The sequence below is a fragment of the Diorhabda sublineata genome, chromosome 3 (genome assembly GCF_026230105.1).
Source record: "Diorhabda sublineata isolate icDioSubl1.1 chromosome 3, icDioSubl1.1, whole genome shotgun sequence".
Taxonomy (NCBI): Eukaryota; Metazoa; Arthropoda; class Insecta; order Coleoptera; family Chrysomelidae; genus Diorhabda; species Diorhabda sublineata.
In genome coordinates this window covers 27744817-27770190 of record NC_079476.1, presented here as the reverse complement: position 1 = coordinate 27770190, position 25374 = coordinate 27744817, and the positions used below count along the sequence as shown (strand labels likewise).

Here is a 25374-nt window from a genome sequence, read left to right as displayed (position 1 = left end):
AGAAAGTTATATTTCATATTATAAATTTGTAATAGTTGGGTTATCCATTTTGGTATGTACATATTAGCATAGCTCAATTTTTAATAAATTACTTTGGTAAAATTGTCATTGTCTGTAGTCCTTAGACCCTTAGTCCGCCTACTTTCAAATACCTAATAAGATGTAGTTTTGAGTTAGAATTAATAAATGTTATTGTAATTATTTAACAATGAGGAATGGAGCTTTAAAGTAAAAATTGCGTAAAATTCGTCATTACGTAATTAATTTATATTTTGTGGGTAAACGGCTTAAAATGCCATGTCTTTGGAGGAGGACTCGTCCTAATACTAATGACCCCCCCTTTGTCAAGACCCTAGATCCGCCCTTGTGTGTTAATTATGTAAAATCGGCGTGATAAATATAGAGAATTTAAAATATTGTAGAATAATGCATCCACAACCCTTTTTTTAAGAGCAACTTGTCACAGAATGGCCAAAAGCTAGATTTCAAAACTTACAATATAATTAAATATTTATTGTTATCTAGATATTATTAAGTAAAACAGAAAATAATTTTTATAATGCTTTCAAAAAAAATTATGCGTCACTGAAAAATATTACTGTTCTTAGATCGATTGCTTCAGTTCAGCTATAATTCATTCCAAATATTATTTTTACCATAACATAAAGAGAACTTACAACCTGTCTTTTAATAAAATTGTGGTGCGTATATACATATATTTTTAAATAAAATACAGATTATTTTATAATTTTTCTCAATGCTCTTAGGTAGTAAGAGCAAGACAAAGAAACATTCTTCACGAAAATAGTTGCTCTAACCTTTGGTGACCTTGTTATTATTTTTAAAAATTCAGTACAAATATTCTCAACTTATCCTTTTATTTAGTGGTTTCTCTTTTTGATATACGAGTATAAGCACTCCCCTTATCATAACGCTGGTATAAAAAAGTTAATATACTTTCAATTAACATACTGAAAATGGTGACTCATTCGCTAAACTCTATTTTTAAAATAAGTACTGATAGGTTGAACTTGTAATGCTGATAAGAAAATTGATATAAATGAATCAGATTATTATTACACTTTAATACAAAAATAATTATTAAACTTTACTTTACAATTTATCAAATAAAACTTGTAATAATATACTTACTCTTATAATATGTAATTATTTTACACGATCCATAAACAATATAAATAACTATTTAATCACAATAAAAAGGCAATTCTTGTGAAAGATATAAGTCAGTCTTTTAAACTAGAATACGGTTGAGATTCAAGCTATTCTAAATATCATATTATAATACAACTTCTTTGGTTTTCTTCGTCTTTATACTTTCTTTCTTCTGCAACAACTTCTCCAATTTTCCATTTTTTCATTTGTCTTCTAGCTAAGAACGAATGCCGTACGTCTTCAAATTCTATCGTTGCATCTTTCCCTGCTACTGTTTGTATTATTTCGGGACCACCTGGGTGTTGTTCTAAAAATTCTGTGACATCATACACAATGTCTCTTATTATTATCCATACCCTTGTATCTTGCTCTCCATCGTGCTTGGCGATTTCTTCAAGCGTGTAATATTGTATATCAGTACCAACCATTTTATTTCAAATTATAAAAGTCGCAGTAATGAGTGACGACCGAGTTAAAATAAATTCGCTTAGAAAAGTATATATAATTTATTATTGGATGTGCTTGCGAGTAACTGGAAATTCCAACTGTATTCCGTTACTGACATAAAATGAACCAAACTGGATTTCACAGAAAGTGACTCACAAATATGCGTAGAAGTCAGGTTTGGGTTTTCTTATAACTATTGAATATACATGGCTAATTTTCGGTATAAACGACAAAAATATATATGATTTTCTCGTTTTCTGGAACTCAGTGGCGCAACATTAAAGACATATTAATGGAATAACATTCTTACATTAGATGGCTTAAAAAGTAAAAATTTTAAGAAAATAAATTGTCTATTGGTACTGATCAAATCTATTAAGGCATAAAAAGCAATTTTAAATGCGAAACCATTGAAAAACTTTATTTAGTTAAGATTATCGATATTCATTAGTATTAGTCCATCAATTGGTTGTTAGTATTAGTCCTTGTTTGTTTGTTCTTAGTTGTTTTATAGGTCTTCTACACAATTATAATTCATACTATGGCTATTCCAATGGAATAAATATGTACGAGGTATAATAAATGATACTGTGTATCATCTTATTAAGAACAACGTAAAAAGATTAGGTATGTAAAATTTGATTTAATCTCCAGTACTGCCCTATGCATTTCTGGAAGACTATTAATTTTGCGAATAAGGAATATAGTCGCAAAGGTACTGGTGTTGTTATAGAACTCGATCCTGATTGCCAAATTAGTAATGTAGGTGCAGAATAAACCAATACATCTTCATTATCTTAAGAAAAGATGAAAAAAGCATATGATGGTGTGCCCAAGAAACAACTATGGAAAGAATAATCGTAAGGGAATGCCCTGTATTCACTACTACGCGGGCTATTAAGTTATTTTTGCATATGTGTTAGACAACAAGCTTCAATTTTGATATGAGATGATACGTGTGTAAGAGACATGGAGGCAAAAGTAAAACACAAAAGCATCCATGGACTGTTATGAACTAGTAATTTAGCTGAAGAAAATAAAAAATAATCTATTGGAGCAAAGCAGTATATCACTTTGTATGTTGCAGAAGGGTGGCAAATGACAACAAAAATAAGAAACAAAATAATAATGGTTGAATTAGATTATATCGGAAATTCTCTACAAGTTACAAGAACTGATAAAATAAGAATTGCAGAATGGGAGTAGAATGCTCAATAACAAAGAAATAGGACACTGCAATGGTATGGTCTCGTCCAAAGAAAGCCATAACATAAGTGGTAAAACAAATACTGGAATGGGAGCATCCAAAGACACCAACGACGAACTATCAAATGAGAACGTATATTTGACATGGTGTGATAGATAGAGAACTGATAGCAGGGGACTGGAATGTAAGGAAACTGGACGGTTCACTTGCAAGGGAAAATACTGGAGAAGAACAAAATATTCTTTTTTTTTGGTATACTGTAAGTTTACACTCATCTATCTAACTACCACAATAGTATCTTATATTCAGGGCAAGATTTGTACACTTATACATATACAGGGTGTTTTAAATTAAGTGCGCACTATTGCTAACTTTTTTAATATTCTGGATACGAAGACAGTTAAATCAGCAAAGTAGTAGTATTGTTCACGCTGATTAAGATGGTGATGAAAACAGAAATTGCTTATACCGTTTTCGAGTAAATCGGAAAAATACTATATTTTTTAATAGAACACCCTGTATATTTTGGCTCAAACTTTTCCAAATTATTTGCAGAACATAAAAGATCTTATACAACATTAGTGTAAATTTAAAAATAACCAAGATATTAGCCTATTCATCTTTCTAACAAGTTGGCTGTCAATATTTATCCTTTTAACAAGTTGGCGGAGTACGACAAACAAAAAACATCATTTCATGCATCAGAGGATTAAGATTTAAAACTATAAGTTTATAAAATGGTGTTTACGCATTTAGAGAAATGCGATATGTTAGAAGCGTATAACATGTGTAGAAAAAATAGTTTTCAATTGGAACGATATGGTCAAATCTATCCCGAACGTTATCAGCCAGACAGAAGATATTTTCTTAAGTTGTATAGAAAATTCAGAAATAACGAAACTGTTTTTGTAAAGGTGAGAACTAAGAAACAATTTATAATAAGTGAACAAGTAGAAGTAAATGTATTGAAGCGTACAAAAATAATTCAACCAGAGATTTGGCAAGGGATAGTGGCTTAAGTTTATCTACAATTTGGAAAATTCTCACAAAATTTAAGTTTGTGCCCTACAAGTACCGACCAGTGCAAACATTACTACCCGGTGATAATAAAAGAAGATTGATTTTTTCTCAATGGTTTGTAAATATGTGTAAGCAGAACTGCAATTTCTATGGACAGACGAAGCAAATTTTTCAAATAGGGGTATGTTTAATCGTAAGAACATAGACTATTGGTGTCGAGAAAATTTATTTATTGCTCATCCAAAAAATCCGCAAAGACAATTCAGTATTAATGTATGGTGTGGTTTAATTGGTAGCAAAATAGTTGGGCCAGTTTTTTATGAAGGTACTTTGATGCTATTATGATGATTGATGATCTCAATTTAGAAGCACGTAACCAAATTTATTTTCAACGAGATGTAGTTCACCACTCCATCAGGTAAGCGAAACCAGAACATTGTTGGAAAGACTTTTCAAAGATAGGTGGATTGCTACAAATGGTCCTACACGTTGGCCCCCTAGATCTCCTGACATAACTTTAACATAGACTTTTACTTTTGGGGTTATGTCAAGAACGAGGTCTATAAAAGAAGATAAACGAATCTGGCGGAAATTCAAGATAGTATCAGATATATTATGGCATCCATCGAGGGCAGAACCGTTTTAACAGCTACGCAATATGTACTAAAGAATGCTCGAAAATGTATTGAATAAAACAGCGATATTTTTGCACATTTAATCTAGTTTGTATTTGTTTTTTTTTATATTTAGATTTTACTTGAGTTTCATTTCAGCCAACTTGTTAAAAAAATAAATATCTACAGCCAACAAGTTAATAAGTTGGTTATTTTTAGATTTAGACTAATGCTGTATAAGAGCTTTTATAGTCTGTGAATAATTTAGAATAGTTTGAGTCAAGAATATACAGGGTGTTCTATTAAAAAATATTCTATCTTTCCGATTTACTCGAAACAGCATAAGCAATTGTTTTTCTGTTTTCACCATCTTAATCAGCGTGAAAAATACTACTACTTTGTAATTTAACTGACTTCGTATCTAGAATATTAAAAAAGTTAGCAATAGTACGCACTTAATTTGAAACACTATTGGAATTGTATTAAAATTCTCTCGCTTTTCAAACTTTCCAGTACCTCAATGAAACGGGTTAAAATATGTCACTACTTATCTCAACACATGAGTTTTCTATGTTCTGGAAATATTTTTAGATATAATTGATTGTATACATATAACAAAAAACTAAAATTTATTTGTCTGAAAGGTTAAAGTCGAGAATTTAAGAAGTTGACTATGTAAATATGCCAACTGAACATAAAAAGTGTGATCCATCGGGAAGGGAATGAATATATAATAAACTTGCGATTGAAAAACAGAAAAAACAAATATTCGTCAAATTTGTGTGCACCGAAACAAGGACAACTTTACGCCTTGCAATTATTTGAATATACAACTTATTTTATATATTTTCTTTCTAGCTTCTGAAATTTATTGATTATTATTATTTTAATTGATGATATTTTCAAATAAATTAAATAGTAGAAAAAGTAATCACTTAAATTTTTTTCAAAAAATTCACTATTTACTTAACTGCAGTGTTAGAACGGCGGATTGAATTACTATTCATAGTGTACTCTTAATCTATACATTCGTGTTGACCTACAAACAAAATTAAAAAGACTCATCAGCTATAATGTCTACGTTGAAAACGTAGATATTATTATCATAATTTACTTTATCACAATTTGTTTCGAAACTTCATTTTTTATAGATTATTCTATTGTCCTACATTTAGCCTGCCACTCAAATTTCCATTTTATAAATTATAGACAAAAAATTAAAAACAATTGAATAGAGGAGATTTTGTAATTTGAAATAAATTCAAATACATACTCGGACCCGTCAATTATTATTCCAATCGCCCTTTTTTACATATAGTACTAATATAAACAGGTTGTCTCGATTTAGAGATACGACTTCAGCGTTGATTGTGTTAAATGATAACATTGTCAGTTTGATAGCTATTTTCAACAAGCGTTTCATCGAAGAAAGTGTTTTTGGATATAATACGTGAGAAAGTCGGTTCATAAATTAACAAATGACTAAATATATCAAGTAGATCAAAACAAACACGCAGTTTTTCAAATCGTATTCAGAGAGTGGTGAGGCAAAGGCATATTTTTGATTGATACATTTTCTCAGGCCACGTTGAGTTTCACATACTGATAAAAAATATAAGAAATCTTAAATAATTTCAAAATCAATACAACAGAATACAGCGCACAACAGATAATAGTCGCTAGTTCAGAGGAAAGGACAAAGGGTATTAAGCCACTGAAAGAGAAGGCAAGAAAATATGGCCTAGTGATCAATGAGAAAAACAATAAATAGAAAATTTGTTTAGAAATACAGCATCCAACAGGATGTGCGCAATGGGGAGATGCATTGTTTTTTTTGTTAGAGAATATCTAGCTTCTTACAATTCCTGCAGAAACTTTCACTTTTATTAGGTGTTGTGTATGATCTTCCCTTATCCAACATCCATTCTTATTCGCCCAAAATCTATAATTTTGTTTATTTACTAAAATATGAAATACAAACGATTTATCATAATGCTCTTCACTAGAATTTTGTTGATACATAATTTGATAACATAACTACATTCAGGAATTACCAGTTATTATGATAAATATATAATAAATGCTTCTAAATGTTCTTGATCTTAGGTCTCCTCTGTTTTAAAATTAGATTTTTTTTAATAATTTTTGAAATATTGACGTTTCGATTAATTTTAAGTCTCTATGAAAATATTTTTTAATTCTAGTTAAGATACGACATTTTCGGAATTGATTTGGATATATGAGAGTTATGTACGAGTACTACTTTACCCGCCCTATGAAAATAGTCGTAATAATGACAAAGTTGTCATTTAACAAAATAAACAATGACGTGATATCTCTAAGCAGTATACATGATAAAAAAAAGACTTTTGAACTATTACATTTATTCGAAATTACAAACTTGTATTAACATCAACGAGAAATAACTGTACTACAAGAATTTCTCTATCGTATTTTATTCGAATACCGAGCTTAAACTATAGTCAATATCTTGTATCAGAATACAAACTGCCTTAATCAAGCATATTTCTCTCATTTCACTAAAGAATTATAGACAGTTATCACACACTCTAAACTATTTAGATAGTTAGTTAATCTGTAATAACATTAAAATACATAAATATGAATAGATTATCACAATACAAAAGATGATTTTTTTTCGAATAGCTCTAGCTAATGTTTATAGTCACGCCAATATTCCACAAGTTATAATTGAAATGCAGCTCTTGCGATACCTGAAATTTGACGAATCTAACATTTTCTGATTTTTCGGTACTGTTATTAATTTCTTGTTATCTGTTTTAGTTTTCTTTTTGCGTTGCTCTTCTACGACTTCACCTATATGGTATTTCTTTAGATCCTTTTTAGCATCGAGTGAGTGTCCAAAATCGTCAAATTCTTTTGTAGCATCCTTTCCTGCCCATTCCGTTATCAATTCACCTCCTCCTGGATGTTCATCTAAGTAGTCAGTAACGTCGTATACTATATCTTTGATAATTATCCAAACTCTGGTATCTTGTTTTCCGTCGTGCCTAGATATTTCCTCGAGGGTGTAATATTTATTTTCTGCAGTAACACTCATTTCTCTTTTTATACACTATTCTTTAGACAGTAGATTATAGATACAATATTAACCGATATGTTGCAAGCTTATATTATTTTATGTATGACCATACAAAATTATCTCAAAATAAATCTCAAGTTCATGAATAGATTTTCATAAAGATTATTGAAAATAATATTGTATCCAGGATCGGCTTTGTAATATGATAAAATATTTTGAGAAGATTGATTAACATTTATATATTATTTGAATGTAAAGAGTATTGAGCACTCATTTCGAGTGGTTCCACAGAATCTCATATGCATAATTGATATAAAAAGATTTATAAAATTCATATAAAGCTTCTAATGAAATTAGTTCCAAAAGAAAATTAAAAATTGTAGAAATGATGAGAGAAGATATTTAGTGTAATTAAAAAAAAACCTGAAAGCACTCTAGGAAAAATTATTAACATTTGCAGAGCCTTCCGATGCCACATTTCCTTGTCACATTAGCATGGATAATATTAGATGATAAATCATTGTAATATTTAAAAAAAATTTCAATAGCTTTACATATTTCATCATGCTTGTCGATCTATGTTACTAATACTAAGAATTTTTCAGACCCTTCGCAATCCTATTGGTGAGTTTTTTCACATATATTTCATGAAGAAAACAATTTTCGGGTGAAAGGGAGAAACATGATATTTTGAAATTTAATCGCAATCTTACTATGAAAAGGCGATGGTTATTTGATGAGGTTTGTTGAATTTTGGACAAGTCTGAACATTGTCAGCGAGGTGCAAAATACATGAGCTTTTTCCTAAAAATCTTTTATTCTAATGCAATGGTATTCGAAACATACTATGTTCTATATTTTAATCAATTCTAACAATTCCAAAACAAATTTAAGAATATTTGACAAAATAGAGCTCTCTAAACTATGATGGGTAAGGAGAACTATCTATGTGTGTAAAAAGGGTCGTATTATTGAAACTACAAGATTGTGGTGCTGCATCAAAATTCGAAAATTTGTAGCAAAGCACCGAAAGTTCTTAGAAAAGGACAAAATTAAAAAGCATATCTTTGCTTACAAATGCTTGAGGGAAGTTCTTGGACTATACTATTTTTCGCTTTCAGACGAACACATTTGAGAGTTCTACACCATAAAACAGATTTCTCCTTAGCTCTTTCCTCCATACTCTAAACACAATAATTGACAGATTACTTTTAGATTCCGCTTAAGTCTAAAGGACAGTTTTACATAAATTTCTCTTAATACATATTCGCAAATAGTCCTTAAAGCTATTTCATCAAATAAATATACCATGCCGGTACTGATATGTTCATTTAGAACCGTGGAGTGGTCATAACTTAGGAAAATAATCAGGCACGTATTATGATAACAAATCACAAAGGTCATCAATCATCGTGAAATCACGTAGATGCCTGGGCCTATGAATATCTCGAATTTTTGAGGCATTAGGTGGAGGACAATGTTACAGAATATTAAAATTTGCTTAGAATGAGTGATACTAATAGATATTCTTCGTAATTCTAAAGTGACTAAAAACTTTGGAAAATAATCAAACACGTTTTATGATAACAAATCAAAAATATCATTAATCTACTTCATCATTATTTTCAATAAGTTTTGATAGTTGATCATAATTGACTTGTCTTAAGTCGCTATGAATTTTCAAAGAATTTAATTCAGATAGTTTTGATGAATTGACAAAACTCAAACTTATTAACAGCAAGAGTTATATTCAATTTGGTTATTTTTAATGTATTCAAAATAAAAGTATAAAAACGCTTCTTCCAATCCATTCATGCGGAAAAAGCAAAAACATGGCAGGATAATTTCCTCGATTGAAGATTCAATACAAAAAAAAGCACCAAAATGCGGATTTTATTCTGGGATATCAAGCACAAAATTTTAGATGATATTTCCGCTACTTTAAATACAATGTTCGTTCCTTGAAGATTATAATACTCTTGGTATCGTTCTAGTTCTCGTAGTCGTTCGCTTGACGTAGTAGATGACATCACTATTTATTCCAAGCTGCATATTTTCACAGGCCGTCATATAGTGAGCCTATAGTGCCAAAGATATGTATACCACCAATTAATTTCACAAATAATGCCTGCGTCGTGGGCATTGCAGTTAAGTAAATTTTACCCAATATCAGGAAAATGCTATTATTGTCAATATACTGTGTGCATTGTTTCATTTGTTTTTTTATCACATTGCTAAATGACAGAATAACGAAATAAGAACGTCGTCAAACAAATTATTTAATTGTTCATGAAGAATATACCTCGTGAAACTAGTAGATAACTTTACCACATCGATGTCAGTTCTAGTTAGCTCTTTTTCACATCATCACATTCACACATTGAACCATATTATATCTAGATTATCAAGCAGTAATTACTAAAATTCGCCTATAAATCGAAAAAATTACACTTTCCTATACTAAATACTGATTCTACCTGTCTTTGAGTGGGTCTATCTGCATTCTCTTTCGCAATATCTCTTACAATAATTTTCACAAGAATTTTCCTATACCTTGGATAACATTTCAAAATGTGAAATTCTTAAGAAACATTATTATGGAGCATCAGTCCATCTACTTCCTGGCAGTTACACATTCTATTATTAAACTCTTGTCGGACTCCATAAAATGTGTGATGGAAAATTGCCCCACATTCTTCAATAATGCTCTAATTTGAAACACTAATTTTTTCAGGAGCTGTAGCGTAAGCTATAAATTTAAGTTATCGCCACAGAAAAAAATCTAAATGTGTTAAGTCTGTTGAGCGAGGTAGCCAATCTAGTGGACCGCGTCGTTCAGTCCATCTACAAGGGTATTCCTCATCTAGACACGGATGGTGTGCTAGAATACCATCTTATTAAAATCTTATTTCCGAGTAATCTCATTCAAATTATCTTTCAGAATTTGAAGATGAACGGTTCAATTTCGTTTTCGTATGTTTTTTACTGAGCATATCAGAATTTATGTCAATCCAATACCTGACATTTTGAGTTCTAACATTTCCATTAAGAAAGAAAGTACTTTCGTTACTAAAACAAATTCTCCTTACTGTCTGGCTGTTGGAGAATTTTAGTGGACATATTTTCACAGTAGCATTCGGTCGGGATCGTTATCAGAAAGTTGATGGGTCATTTCTAATTTGTATGGGTGAAATTTGTTTTTGTACAACCTCTTTACTGTCTCCATGTTATAAACAACCCACGACTTCGTTCGCCAGTTAGTGTCTATATGATCTCGTATGACAGGAGCAAGTGAAAGAACAATTTATAGGTTTTTAAGTCAAAATGAATAAGTTGGTATATCAAACCAAAATTCGGCGAAGAAGTCACCATTATTGAATGAATTCACAATACGAAGGGAAGTTCATTCTGTTTTTATATAAATAAAGAGATACATCTTTTTTTAAATAAATATCAACGCACAATTTGCATTACACACATCACTGATTTTAAGTACTTTACCTCCCTAGTCTAATATTGTTATTGAAAATAAAACAGAGTTAGCTTAAACACACATGATAAACAATCAGTATTTGTTACTGAAAAATTTAACTTAACTCTTAACTAATGGCACTATGTGAGAGAAAATAAATTGTTTTAGAACAAATAATATATTATTTGTTGTACTGAATATACTCTATAGCTAATAAAGTTTTATTCGCCAGCAAATAAGCAAATCCTTCATAAAATAATAATTAGTCTAGATGATTATTATAAAAGCAATTCTATAGGTGCATTACACTGAGCGTTAAGGCGCTCGAAATACTTTTTTGGCGTTCCACATAGAGACTACGATCGTTATGGTCGCAACTAGAACGTCAGTCATGACGTCATCGATCACGACGACCCTATTCAAGAGGTGGGTCGAAGTGATCGTTGAAAGAATAAGCGAAATTTTCAAAACTCAAGTAACACATATTGCAACCATGAGAATCTATCTCATTATTTGATGCGGTAGGGACATTATAAGTACCTTTGAAGCATTTTTTGACGCACCACTAAATATTTAACTATCGCCACAAAAGATATTTCTGGTTTACTTCAATGTAAATCAGTTTAGCACTCCACTAAAAAATTTAATAACTTCCAAATTATAACATAAACTCTTAAAGCTTTCACTTTATTTTTTCTGTTTTGCATTCCTCAATATGTATCTCAATGGTCAAAACGCCCCGTAATCTATTCCGCTTGGATTTACGATTATAACGGTCTGCATTAAGTGGAACGAGAAAGATCGTGGTCGTGAATGCTTAGTGGAAGGCACTCTATGTGATGTGATTAATGCGTAATATGGAATAATTCTTGAATTGATGTTTTAACGCCGAGTTATAACATTAAAACTAGAAATTATATTTAGGCCATTTGAACTAAATCTTGGAATTCCTAACATATCATTAATAACTCACTTTTAATGTACATTATTCTAAAATAATTGAATAAAATTTGATTTGATTACTTTCAATTGACAACCAACATGTTTAGCTTGTTCAGGTTTATTAGTTTTATAAATAAAAACACGATTGCGGGTTTTGAGAAATTTATTTATAATAGTACTGTTATTTTGAAATATATAAATACATAATAACAAATGTATGCTGTGTCATCCATTATCTATAATTCACTGTTGAAAAAAAAAATAAAAAAAGTAAGTAAAATAATGTACATCTATGTATATTAAATGCGAAGTGACTTTCGGGTACATTTCATCTAACAAAAATGCACAATGGCAAAGCGTTATACAAAAGCGGTATATGAACAACAAGGGGTGCTAATCAAAGGCACTTACATTTTTCAAAAAAGGTAACCAATATGGTTGGTTCTCTTAAACTAACTTTTCACATAAGAAAGCTTGTTGCAATAATGCAAAATTGAAAATCTGAGAAGACATTTCTTTTGAATATTTTTCAAAATATAATGGGTTTTATAAGAAGATAAAATGAATGTATTACAAGTAGGTAAGGGCACTAATAGAATATAGCATTTTAATAAGCACTTTAAATAATTGTACAAACCAGTTTATTCAATAAAAAGTATTCAAACTTTCCAAATAACCATTCACTGAAGATTCCACCAGATGTTCTCTAATAGGAATTATCAATATCAAAGAATCTGCTAAAAATGCATCAGTGGGTTTCCCAGCATATGTGATAAAGAGATACAGTTTAATATTACTCATGCCAAAATTTTCGGGCTGCGTGCATACTATTTTTCTTCATCTTGTATCAGAAGTTCACAAAATTCGTTGTTCCCGACGAGATCTGAACATATTTTGCAAATTTGATAAATGTATGTTTCCAGATCTCAAGTATCACCTATACTGAAGATAAATAGAAACGATCTAGATAATAAAGTTCTCCTGATATTTATAATCAATAACGTCCCAATATTTGTTTTTTACATTGGTCCCATTATAATCCAGTTCATAAGACATTTTACAAGAAATTAAAAAATCAGTCCAAAGAGCCTCTCAAAGCTTGGTTACCTCGTTTACTTATTGATTGAAAACATCCCACAAAGTGTCATTAAAGGTTTTCTATATATATATATATATATTCAATTTTAAATGCATGTCTATGATGATGGTTATTATAACAAATTAAATAGGACGGTGTTCATAACTTGGACTGTTCTACTATTTTTTTTTTCAAATTTCGTAGATTTTTTTGTTTCAGCTAACTGAAAATAAAATAAAAAAGTAAATCTGACTTTTTTAAAAAACTAAAATTGTATAAAATAAAATACATTAATTTTTTGTTTGATCTGTGAAAAAATTAGTTTTGCTATTGTTGAATCAAACGAGCAAGGATTAAAATATATGGTGCAGATGATAATTCAATCTTTCCTATACTCGCACACTGTTTGTATTTCAAATTTTAACTTAAGGTTCTAGTAACAACACGTCTTGAAAATAAATTGCATTAGAAATAACATTAAATTTATTCATATTAAGGTGAAAAATTCTTACTATTATGCCTGTAGTGCAACTTAAAATAGACGTGAATCCCTCATTTCAAATAAAATGAATTTCCAGGAAATCCTAGATTATTCCAAAGAACAAGCAAGATACAGATCATAGACACGTTTTAAATTGATAGATGGATAACTTCAAAAATCTTGTTTCAAACAAGTCTTCATAGGTTGAAACTCACATCATTATAAAATGACTCAAGTTCAGTTAACAATAACACTAGTACTGTTATTTACTTTTAGACCAAGTTAACGAAAACGTAATGGTGTAACACCCACATATCTTAGAGTACACCAATTGAATAAAAAACACAAATTTTCTAACAAATAAATAGAATACTATTATCAGGTAAATGGGGGAATTGTTATAAATAATATTTCTATACAAAGAATACCACGACTACATCCACATATTACTACATAAACATTTCTAAAAACAATAAAAAACATCATAAAATATACTTATAATATATTTCACTTTAAAAATAAGTAATAATATATAAAGTACTCACATTTTTTATGGAGAAAATACTTTTTATGAATAGTTTATACATACTAATACTTCATATATCAGATTACATAGCTTATATAAAAGGCGATCATGTAAAGCTAATAGTAATTTTAAATATAACAGCAATTTTTTCTGAGACTTCATAATAATTTTTATAAAAAATACCTTTAATGCATAGAAACATCTAAAGAAAAATGTTTAAAATTATTTCTTTGATTAAATAAAAATTACTTAAACCTCAAAATTATTATGTATTCATATGGTATAGGATAGATGGTGACAATTAATTAATCTAATGTCATATCGAAATTATAGAAAAAATATGTTCATACGGAAGAACCATTATTTCTTGAAAAACTAAAATTCTAAGAATTAATGTATGAACAATTTTGGATCACCTAACACACACATTTTTTTGTTTCTGTTAATTGTGAAATTCTTTGTATAACAACTAGTACTTCCACAAAGTAACCCCCTTACTCAATATATTGTAAATTGCATTGTAGAAACATTTTGAGGTGAAATATTGAAAGGTCTACATTTGACGACATAAAAAAAACTGAAATTCACAGTCATATCAAAGAAAACAGAAGTACTGCCAGTAATTTATTTTCTACAAATTAGGACAGTTTAAAAAATAAAATTATAATTAAAATATATTTAATCCACCAAGACGTCATACTATAGGCAACCAGCATTACTACCTGCAATGTTAGAGTCTACATATTTACAAATCTGAAATACCTAGAATCTTATAATAAAAACTCGTGTATATTAATTTTTTCTAGATTGGTAATCATTCTTAATCATTATTCAATGAATGGTAAGCTTTTCACTCTATAAATATTGATGACAAAATACCAAACAATCAATCTACTTATGCTCATATAAAATATAAGAAACTATACGTCACGTTGTTTGTTTTGGTCGTTATGAAGAAGATAATTTTTGATTTTCCACTATTTTGTCACATGTGATTGTTTTCAATTCTAGAATAATTGTGTCAAGAAAAATGGTTTAATTTTGAAAGGTGACTCATGACCAATAAGGAGTTCTGCATTTAACTTTATCCCACACAGTCACCAACGTTATGGCATCTTCAATTATTAATAAATATAATAATTAGTTAGATGTATGTGAGTGAAGATAAAGGAGTTATGGCATAAAAAAAAATATTGTTGGCATCTTTTTGCTTTAAAAACTGACAGGAAACATTTTTAAACTGACGCCAGTAAATTAAAGATATTTTTTTATTGTTTTTGAGTTGAGAATATATGAATCCATAATATTTACAATATTCACAAAATAGGAAGTTATTCAAATTCCTGAAAAATGATTTTTATAAGTTCACTTTATCTATTAGTACAAGTTATGCCCAAAGTGAAAAAAGACGTTTATCAACGGATGATAATATAAATCTGCACCTGCCTACAGTAGGACATAATTGTTTCCAGGGAATGAAAATTCTAAATCTAGCTTGGGCCATAAGAATTTCAGTTAGTTATCTCAATGAACACTTGTGGGATGAAGAGTCATAGGGTCAGAGGTAATACTCACTTCATACATCCTAACAGTGTTCATTGGGAAAAAGGTCAGGACTTTTGCGGGTCGAACTAAAGTTACAATTTCCACTTCTTGGAGGTAATTTTGTCCTACTCTAACCCCGTGAGGGGTCGATTATTATGCATTAATAAAAATTATTCTCCTACATGGAGACTATGACACATGATTTTTTCTAAAATCGAAAATAAATATTTTGTTTTATTAATTTTCATACACCCAGTAATTTTATAAACCTCAGAAATGTATTCAAAGTACTCCAGAATAATGATTCTAGCCTGTTGGGGTCAGACTTGCAATAAATACAATAATAATTCAATCAATTTTTAGGATTACGTGTTAATTCTGCAGCATAGACCAATTTTTGATAATTTGTATTAAATTTGATACAAGTTTAAGAAAAGAAACTTTTTCTCTTTTTCAGATAAAAGAAGAATAGCTTCTATGTTTGAAGACCTCATCAACACAGCACATAGGTTTGACCTAAGATGTTATTCATCTAAATCCAATTGGGTTACACAATTTTGGTTCATTTAATATTCCTTATGTTTCTTAATTTACATAGATTCAAAAATATGATTGTGCCCCCTATCATATATATTACTACTTTAAACCACTAAGTTGCATCTTACGGAAGATGTACTGACACCTCTGTAGCAGCTAGAACTTATGATTTAGAAAAAAAGGAGCAACATTGTAAAATAATATATATATATTTGATATAATTCATTCTGAATAAAAACTTCAATAATTGCACAATAATCTATAACTAACATATAACAAAAATTTCTGAAATTAATTGAGCATGTGTTAATTTGGGGTGCTAATTTTTTGGTAATGTCACAGTTGAAGTGTAAGAGCCATATAGGTCTTATGTCCAAGTGAATATTATTTTTACAGAGAAACTTCTCAAGTTACTTTACTCCATTTACCTAAAAATTCACTGAAAATAAGAAATTATCGTTTTCAATGCTTTATAAGAAAATAATAATAAATATAAGATTTGTTATTTTTAAGATGGATGCTAATGTCAATTTAAGAATTTACTTACAAACATTTCGCTTCAAAATATGATGAAATGAATTATCTAGTAAGAGGGTTAACTAATGGAAAAATACTAAAAATGTAACAAAATTATATAAACTTATTCTATATTATGTACACATAAATACAATTGTCGTACTTAGCGTCCTCTAGCGATTTATAATAATGAACAACTAGGTAAGCATTATTGCACAGACTTTAAATATAACCACAGGTTCTTGTATTTAAAGTCGCTGAACAGCCAGGAAAACTTACATGTGTGTAAAGATCACAGTATTGTTTCCTTCGTTCATTAAAAAAATAGTGTATATATAATACCAGGATATCAATTTTTTCATTACAATTATATATATATAAATATATATATATATATATATATATATATATATATATATATATATATATATATAAATGTACACTTTCAGATTATCTATGCAAAAAGGACAAATTTTTTTAGTACAATAAAAATATAACGAGCGCCAGAAATGTATAAGCTGCTGGTCTCTTCACTGTTCTGATTCCTCGCAATCGCTTTTTGTTACTATCTGAAAAAAAGAGAAAAATAAATATATTATGGTGGAGTGACCTAGAGATATAACTTTATTCCAATATCTGATACACTATACTCTGACTAGGGAGGGAGGAGGCATCAGCAGTCATCGCACAGTCGTTCACTAAAGAAAACCTATTCCAGCAACCCTGGGTCTACAGGGAACATGTCAAAAAAGTCACCTGTAAAAATACCAATTTCAGACCAGCGACCTCGTACCAATTGCTGCATGCCTCGAATACGAAAAAAACGTCAAGAAATTATCATAGTCTCCTGCTACTTCGATTGGAACAGGCCTGTACTGCCACTAGAGCTGTAAAGACTAGTAGAGTACTACCAGAGAAAGAAGCTACCAATACTACTTAGGATGCGATGCAAATGCAAAACATTGTTTGGGGGAGCAAAAACACCAACAACAGAGGTGAGCAACTCTTATATATGAGTATATTTTAACTAATAACATACACAATGTAGGGAACACACAACATTTGTAAAAAGAGTAGGGGAAGAAGTTTTAGACATAATATTGAGTACATCGAACCTAAAAGAACGGATAAAAAACTGGAGGGTATAGAATGAGCCGTCTCTCTATTCATAGAACAATCATATTCAGACTAGAGACAGAAATCAGTAGGAATCAAAGAAAAGCCGATTGGGAAACATATAAAACCAATCTACACTATAACTTAGGGCATATCGAGACCAGTAAGGCTAGACACCATATGAGTCTGGAGCAAGATCTTAGAGAAGTGAATGAGGCCATACTCATACACAAAAATTTAAAGATTATCCTGACAAATGCTTTGATTCTCATAAAAAAATGTTATAAAGAAGTGCATTTATTTTCATTTTAAAACACACAAAGTCAAGATAAATGTAAGCTAAACTGATTTTCTAGGCCGATTCCAGTTAAAAATACTTTGTATTATTGCTCCTTAAGCTTTTACCAATTTTAATCAATGTTCACACTGTAATTAAGCTCGATAAATTATTACTTTTATTTTCCTCCTGTATCTTGACCTTTGGCTACATGATCGAATTTTAGCAAAATTACTAAAGAAAGGAGGAGGGAGGAAAGTTATAAACCTTGGTGTTTGTACATAAATAATTGAACTTTGGAGTATTACAAAAAACAATACAAGTTATTAAACGATTCTTCCTTTCAAATGACAGTTGAAGTGAAAAAATACCAATATATTTACTCAGGGCATTATCAATAGAAATACAAAAAATTATTTACCTGTAAACTGTCATTGGGGCCGCTCTGTTCTGAGGCACAATCAATATTGTCATCGTCAACAATTAAAGGATTATGAAGATTGTGTTCTTCATGTAAACGTTCTCGAACTCTGTGTAACTCTTTTCTTAGCCTATCTCTCTCTTCTTCTATTTGTTTTACTTCGCTCTGGAATATATGATTTATTAGATATACCTTAATTGGTATGCTTCATCTAGAAAAAAAAAATCATTAAATTTAATAACTTACCAAAAGGGTCGTAAGCTGTGAATTTAGAGAGCTGGCTATTTCTCTAACTAGATTAGTAGGTATAGTAGGTATATTCGAATGTTCATCACTGCCTTCTTGTTGACTTGCACAAGTTGGGTGTTTTCCTCCTTTAACAGCCATGGCATCTAATTCGGTGATATTCAAAGATTCGTTCACAGCCTTCTGTAGTTGATTGACTTGGAATATGGAGGCTAATACCCTTTCAGATGGATCTCTTCCAATAGAAGGATCGATTGAGGCCATATCTGCGATATGTTCGAAATGTTCACGAGGTATACTCAACATGTCTGCTACTAGGCCTTCTTTGTCCTCTAATGCTTGTTTGACCATAGCGTCCTTTCGACGAATTTGCTCTAAAAAATAAATTGAATACTTCCAATTTACTGTAATTATTATAATGAAAAAAATCATAAATTTATGATTTAGATTGTATATAGATACTTGTGTATTAGTGAACAAATTATCAATTTATTTGGGCGTCAAAAACTGGTTAGAAAATTTATTCTTATGTAACGAAAATAAAATGTTATGGCGAATTTATTTGTAACTGTCTTGTAGTAATGTACCTAGCGCAAGGTTTCAACTGAATTAAAAACAGATTTTAATACAGTTTATGTCCAATTTCCACTGCATACATAATAAGTCAGAAAAAAAAGAAAAAATTATTGTTCAAGTTATAAGGTAAGAACAGAAAGACTGGAGTCGGTAGAAAGACATGTTGTGGACAACCATAAGCTGAAGCAGTGAATGTAGTAGTATTCAACATGTGTTTATTTTATAAACCAAGCAACATGCAAATATAATGAACAGTATAATTTGAAGAAAGTGTGAATTACGAGCCAGGTAATAATGATGCCCACCCATGAAACCTGGAACATGGTTCATTTAGCAGGTAACAGGTAACAAAGGTGTACCAAATCTTATCACAAATTTATTAATTTATTAAAAGTGTTCAATAGTCCACCAGCAACTGGTGCAATAATTGACGGTTTTTTCTTGTTACACACAATAATAAATATTTCTAAAGAATTTGGAGGTTTTTCTAAAAAAAAGTTGCAAATGGCAGTATTTTAAACCATTGATAAATCATTATAAATATTCTGAACGGTTTGTATCTGCAGAATCAGAGTACACCATAGCTGGACCTGAACAAGGTCGTCCTAGTGATTTCTCCAAAGAATTGCGAAATTATAATTTTAAAGAAGCTTTGGTTGATTTTTCATTCCACATTGAACTACTGATCAATTGGTGCCATTCTTAGGTAATAAAATGATACATATTAATTTCAGAAAATGTCCTTCTTTCACTGTTAATGGGACCAACAAAGCAATGTGGAGAATCGTTGAAGAATTGTCTTGTCCGGGGCATGAAGAAGCTGATACTAAGATAGTATACCATGTGTATAAAATCGACTATGAAGCAATTCGAGCTATTGATACCGAAATACACGCAAAGTTAAGAGAATCTGTTTGTAAAAGTTTACCTGGATTACAAGCGATCACAGGATGTGATTACAATCTTACATTTTTCAAGTGAAGAGAATTAAAACAGTTTAAATTATTAAAAAAATATGTAGAATTTCAGGAAGCTTTCATCAACTTTTGTGGAAGCAAAATTATCGGAGACAGTTGTATGTGTTATTTATACAATATTGGCACTTTAATTGATGTTGATGCTTCTAGGTTACAAATATGTATTGATTCATATAGAGTCTCAGATGTAAACGAAGCTCTTATTGAATAAAAGCGAAATTTCCAGTAATGATGGTTGGATTCTGGATAATGACCAATACCATTTTAAATGATATGAAGGGGATCAACTACCGAATGCGTATCTACAAACGTTACCAGGTATGTAATAATTATTTTCTATTATTTCACATAAATTTGTGACTGTTTAAAATTGAATCAAGTGGGGTCTATTTTACTATTGTAGAAATTGTAGAAACAGACAGAGAAAAAGACATTGATAACGATCAATCCTCGGATTGGAATTGCAGTGACGACGAATGTGGAGATTTTGATGGGAATGAAAATGATTGAATACTTAGTTGAAAAGTTATTTTCCTGTCTATTTTTTATGTTTTAAAAAATTTACCTTTCGTGTAATAAACAATCAAATTTTAATACCTTTGAAATTTCAATTGAATTAGCTGTGATAATTCTTTTTAATTAAATTTCTTGAGAAATTATAAAAAAAAATCACTAAACGATTCGGGATAAGACATCGTATATGTTAAGTAAAAGATCGCAATGCAATTGCTGCATTTGATCCCCACTCTCGCAACTATTGGGCACTTTTAATGCGCCTGGCAGGATGATAGAACCCACAAAACTGTCTGGCTACTGAGGAAACAGTTTAATAAAATTAGGTAAGTATAATTACAAAATATTACAGTTTAGGGGTGTCCGGCGGAGGGTTGCAACCATACTATGTGTCTGGCAATGAGCATCGTAAGTTTAAATAAATTTGAGATGAAATTTTCTACACCTTTGTTACCTATAACCTGTCAAACTAATCACGATCCAGATTTCATGGGTGTGGATATTAACAACAAAATCTTAACAGCAAGTGATAATATGGATAAAATAAAAAACAATCTGAGATTAAACTGTAGTGTTTAATATACATCAAGAAACCTGAGCAAAAGAACTATTCATTCTAAGTAGGAAGTAACCGTAAGGAATAAATGAAAGGCGATTTTAAAACGAAGACATTACCTGTGGACAGCTTCTACCGAGTTGTGTTAGCGTTAGCAAAAATGAATAATTACTATTTTCAAACTCAATATGAGTTGTAAATCTTTGAAATTTTCTGGCAGTTATATATTACTTACAAGTTTAGCATTGTAGCAAGCAGCGAAGATTATCTACCTTTTTTATGGGTTAGATATTTTTCCAGGATTCTATGTGTAATCGAGGAAGCAAAGCTATTTTTCCCCAATTAATTCTTACTAAGAGGACGGTACATCATGAACAACTTCCCATAAAAGCGGTTATAAATTAAAATTAAAACCTACCTGTAGGGTTTTCGTTTTGTACATTGTTAGTGGGAGATAAGCAATATCGTGCATAGTGAATGTGCATACCTAACGGTGTGAGCATGGATTCGGCGATGTGAACCGGGGGTACTGCTACGTTGACTTGCGACGGTTGTATTAACGGCCATTCTTCTGCACTAACCTTTGTCGTTTGTATACCACCACCAGCAACCATTTCTAAAACCATTTACCATGTTACCAAAATAAATAGAGAGCAACACAACTCTGAATATTTCAATAATTTACAGTATATCAAATATAAGAAAAAATAAACGTTATTATCAAAACTATATTCATGAGTTTTTTTTATTATTAAACTGCTACTGAGTCATTAATTATTTGAGGTAGGTAGGTGCAGGTAAGCTAATAATCTCATAATTTTTCAGTCTCTGGAATAATTCACGCTTGCAAATTTCGAACAAATTTCAAAAATCTGTCTGGTTTTATAAATAATAATTTGTAATTATTTGCCTCGACAGATATTTTACCAGTCAACATGAAGATGATTGTGTGTTGATTGATATGAGTGTACGCGTATCAACGTTTTTTATTGCAGCTTCTATTTCACATAATATTGAAATATGCCGACGAAGGTACTTAAGGTGTCGATTTAACACATAAATAATTGTATCCAGCACTGGCCTAAAAGGGTCACCAGACTTTACTGTTTTGGATTTTTTTATCAGGATTTGTAAGACACTGTTTAAATCCGCCTCCTTCCAACAACATTAGTTAAACTGAAGAATCCATCGAATCCATCACTTAAGATATGCTAGCTAAGATGTGGAATACATATGAGTATCAGATAGATGTGCAGTGCAACTAAGGGAGACTATGTTGAGCATCCGTAATCGGAATTTAAGAAACTTTATCAGTTACTCTTTAATATAAAAGTAACCTCATGTACATTAGTTCTGAAAACATAAACCTGTATAATGATCCTTTTTCAAACACCCATAGAATAAAAACAAATGGACATACGGTCACGCCTACTATAAGATTTTGATGATTTTAAAATATATTTCAAAATTTAGAAATAAAATGAACCGATAATCGTTATTTGATAAATACCAACCACCACAAACTAAAAAGATATTGAAACACGACTTCAATGAATATGCATTATATCAAATTTCAGATATTTGCTCCGTCTTTATGTGTATGTGAAGGAATCTTTAATTAGACATTACCATTTAGTAAACTTTTTTGTTATACTCCTAGTATGAATACAAAAAAGTTGTAAGAAAGGTTACCACAAAATTAACAATTCACTTGTAACGATCTTTCTACACAATAGTATTTTTTTAAAAAACTTTAAAAAACTTTTATTTATAATTTATAAGTGGTTTATGTTAGCTCGATTAGATCCGGTAAGTGATTCGAAACCACATTCGCACTAAACTTTTTCATTAAAACGAATTGTAAAAAAACCTATTTTCATAAGCCAAGTACAAGAGATAGGCAAGTTGGTGTAATGATTTCATCAACTAACTGATTTGATTCAGGAAAATCCAGAACATAATATAGCATACCTTTAAATTTACAAAAATAAAATTGTTTGTTTTTTCATGGAATACCACGCTCCGATATCCTACAGCAATCATATATCGAGATGTTATTTTTAAAATGATTTTGAGAACAGAGATAGAACAACTAAGCGTAACAAATGTATTCGGAGAAACATTTATAAACTGTCACGGTGATTATAGACCGAGCAAGGGCTAGTGATTTTATTGGAAAACAAATTGCTACCACAACGTTAGCGATATTTCCAATGTGTATTGAATTATACGTAAATTATGTCTTGAAGTTATACCCTGAAAGCTGTTACGACGATAAAACTTAAACTAAGTGAGAAAAAACGATTGCGTATTTTATTCTTGAAGAACTAGAAAGTATTAGGTGCCAAGAATTTGTCATGTTTGAGCTAGTATTACTATAGTTAATAGTTCTACTATTAAAATTTATTTTCTGTGGTCTGTTCTACTCCGGTTTACTCTATATTTTTTTTGTACTACATAAGTTGACTAGTACTAAAACGGTCCTATATCTCTTAAAATGAAGTATCTTATTTTCTGGTACAAAAATTTTAGACAATGTTTGAACCATTTTATTTTTTTACACTGATAAATGAAATAAGTCAATTAACTATAATTTTGATGATAAAGTCGTTGACGTCGATAGTAAATACGTCGGAATCGATTAAAAACAGAAGTGTTATTAATTTTATATGTTTCTAATTCTTACAGTTGCTTTAAGGCGGTATCCTGTGAAGAGAAACAGTAACATTTTGAATTCAACCGGCTTCTTCTGGAGACATAATCCATATAAAAGGCTTTTCGAAAACTATGACAGGTATAAATGCGATCAGCTGAAGGGATATTTCGTTTGTTTTTATTTTTCATCTTAAAACTTATTAATCCCTCATACATGTTATTTTTGATTGATTCTTATCAGCCGCGCAATTTACAAGGTACTGAAGCTTATTGATATAGAAATATATTGTAAAATACGTGTGCGTTGTTAAATCATAACTGCTTAATAATTATTATCAAAACACTCAAAATCTAATACAAAATAAAGTTATAAATTAACGCAAGAAACTAGAGTAATAAAACTAAGGTCTTTGTAGGTTGAGTTTCCAATTCTAATCCACCGACAAATGGAAGGCGACATTCGAAAACTCTGACCAGAATCTCTTTATGGTTTAGAATCCGCAATTAGCCAATAGGTGATTTGCATGATTCCAGTTCATAGTTTTCGAAAACTATAGACTGGCACTTATTATCCACGCTATAATATGCAGCCACAACAATCTCCATAATCTGGAAAACATCCAGGTTTGGTTGGTTCGAAATTCAAACATGCCGATTACCACGAATGTGCAGACGACTTGAAGTTATCCAATTTCTTCTCTTGAAGAAACCGCTTATATGAGTTACTACTCAAGTTTTGAGATATCGTAATACTGATATGAATATGTGAAATCAGACAAAGCCATCATAAAATTTGACATTTTTAATGGTGAACGTACTCAGAACGTGTTGTCATACGAGTGCTTTTGAATTGTTTACAGATACCTTGAAACATTTGTCTTGGTCAAAAAATGAAATTAAATCGCGAACATGTTCGTGCGATGATTTTCGACGTGTATTAAACCAACAACAGTTTGCCGATCAACTAGCTTCTTCTTTTGGTGATAAATCTTCAGTGGTTTTGTAAATCGTATTACAATTAGGTAGAACAATTTTAATCAAATATGATCTTTGTTGGATACTATTTGCTGTTTGTATCATTTCAAGACACTAATTTTGAAATATTGCCTGTTCTATTAATTAACGCTTTAACCTTATGATAGACAGATTGTTTAACGAATGAGTTAAATATATTTTCTTCGGTATTGTTTCACGGCTCATTAGTAAATTACCAAAGTGTTTGAAATACTTTGGCAACTGTCTATTTTCTATTATTTTCGTTAAACTTGGATGAAACAAAAAATATTCTCGCAATATTTAAAAGAGGAAATTAAATTATACATATGAATCCATCATTAAATTCTAAAATAACCATGAAATATTAGAGAGTAATGGAATTTGAAACTTTTTGACTATGTTTTAACTTTCGAGTTTTT

General features: G+C 30.3%; 3 protein-coding genes across 6 annotated transcripts in view; all 3 read right to left on the bottom strand.

Annotated features, from left to right (window-relative positions):
* Window positions 1-1065: 1065 nt before the first annotated feature.
* Window positions 1066-1741, bottom strand: LOC130441852 (cytochrome b5-like). The gene has a single exon (XM_056775667.1). It carries the CDS (start codon window positions 1599-1601, stop codon window positions 1293-1295), a length of 309 nt encoding a protein of 102 aa, XP_056631645.1. The 5' UTR covers window positions 1602-1741; the 3' UTR covers window positions 1066-1292.
* A 5087-nt stretch (window positions 1742-6828) lies between these two features.
* Window positions 6829-7623, bottom strand: LOC130441851 (cytochrome b5-like). Its single transcript, XM_056775666.1, has one exon. The coding sequence runs from the start codon at window positions 7541-7543 to the stop codon at window positions 7148-7150; it is 396 nt and encodes a 131-aa protein (XP_056631644.1). The 5' UTR covers window positions 7544-7623; the 3' UTR covers window positions 6829-7147.
* A 4461-nt stretch (window positions 7624-12084) lies between these two features.
* Window positions 12085-25374, bottom strand: part of LOC130441850 (rho guanine nucleotide exchange factor 12) — a 229572-nt gene continuing 216282 nt past the window's right edge. For all 4 annotated transcript variants that reach the window (XM_056775661.1, XM_056775664.1, XM_056775662.1 and 1 more), the window contains 4 exons: window positions 21792-21920; window positions 18683-19056; window positions 18437-18601; window positions 12085-17191 (listed from right to left, as the gene is read on the bottom strand). In XM_056775661.1, coding sequence (XP_056631639.1) covers window positions 17153-17191; window positions 18437-18601; window positions 18683-19056; window positions 21792-21920 — 707 coding nt within the window. In that variant the 3' untranslated portion in view covers window positions 12085-17152. The remainder of the gene's footprint in view (window positions 17192-18436; window positions 18602-18682; window positions 19057-21791; window positions 21921-25374) is intronic.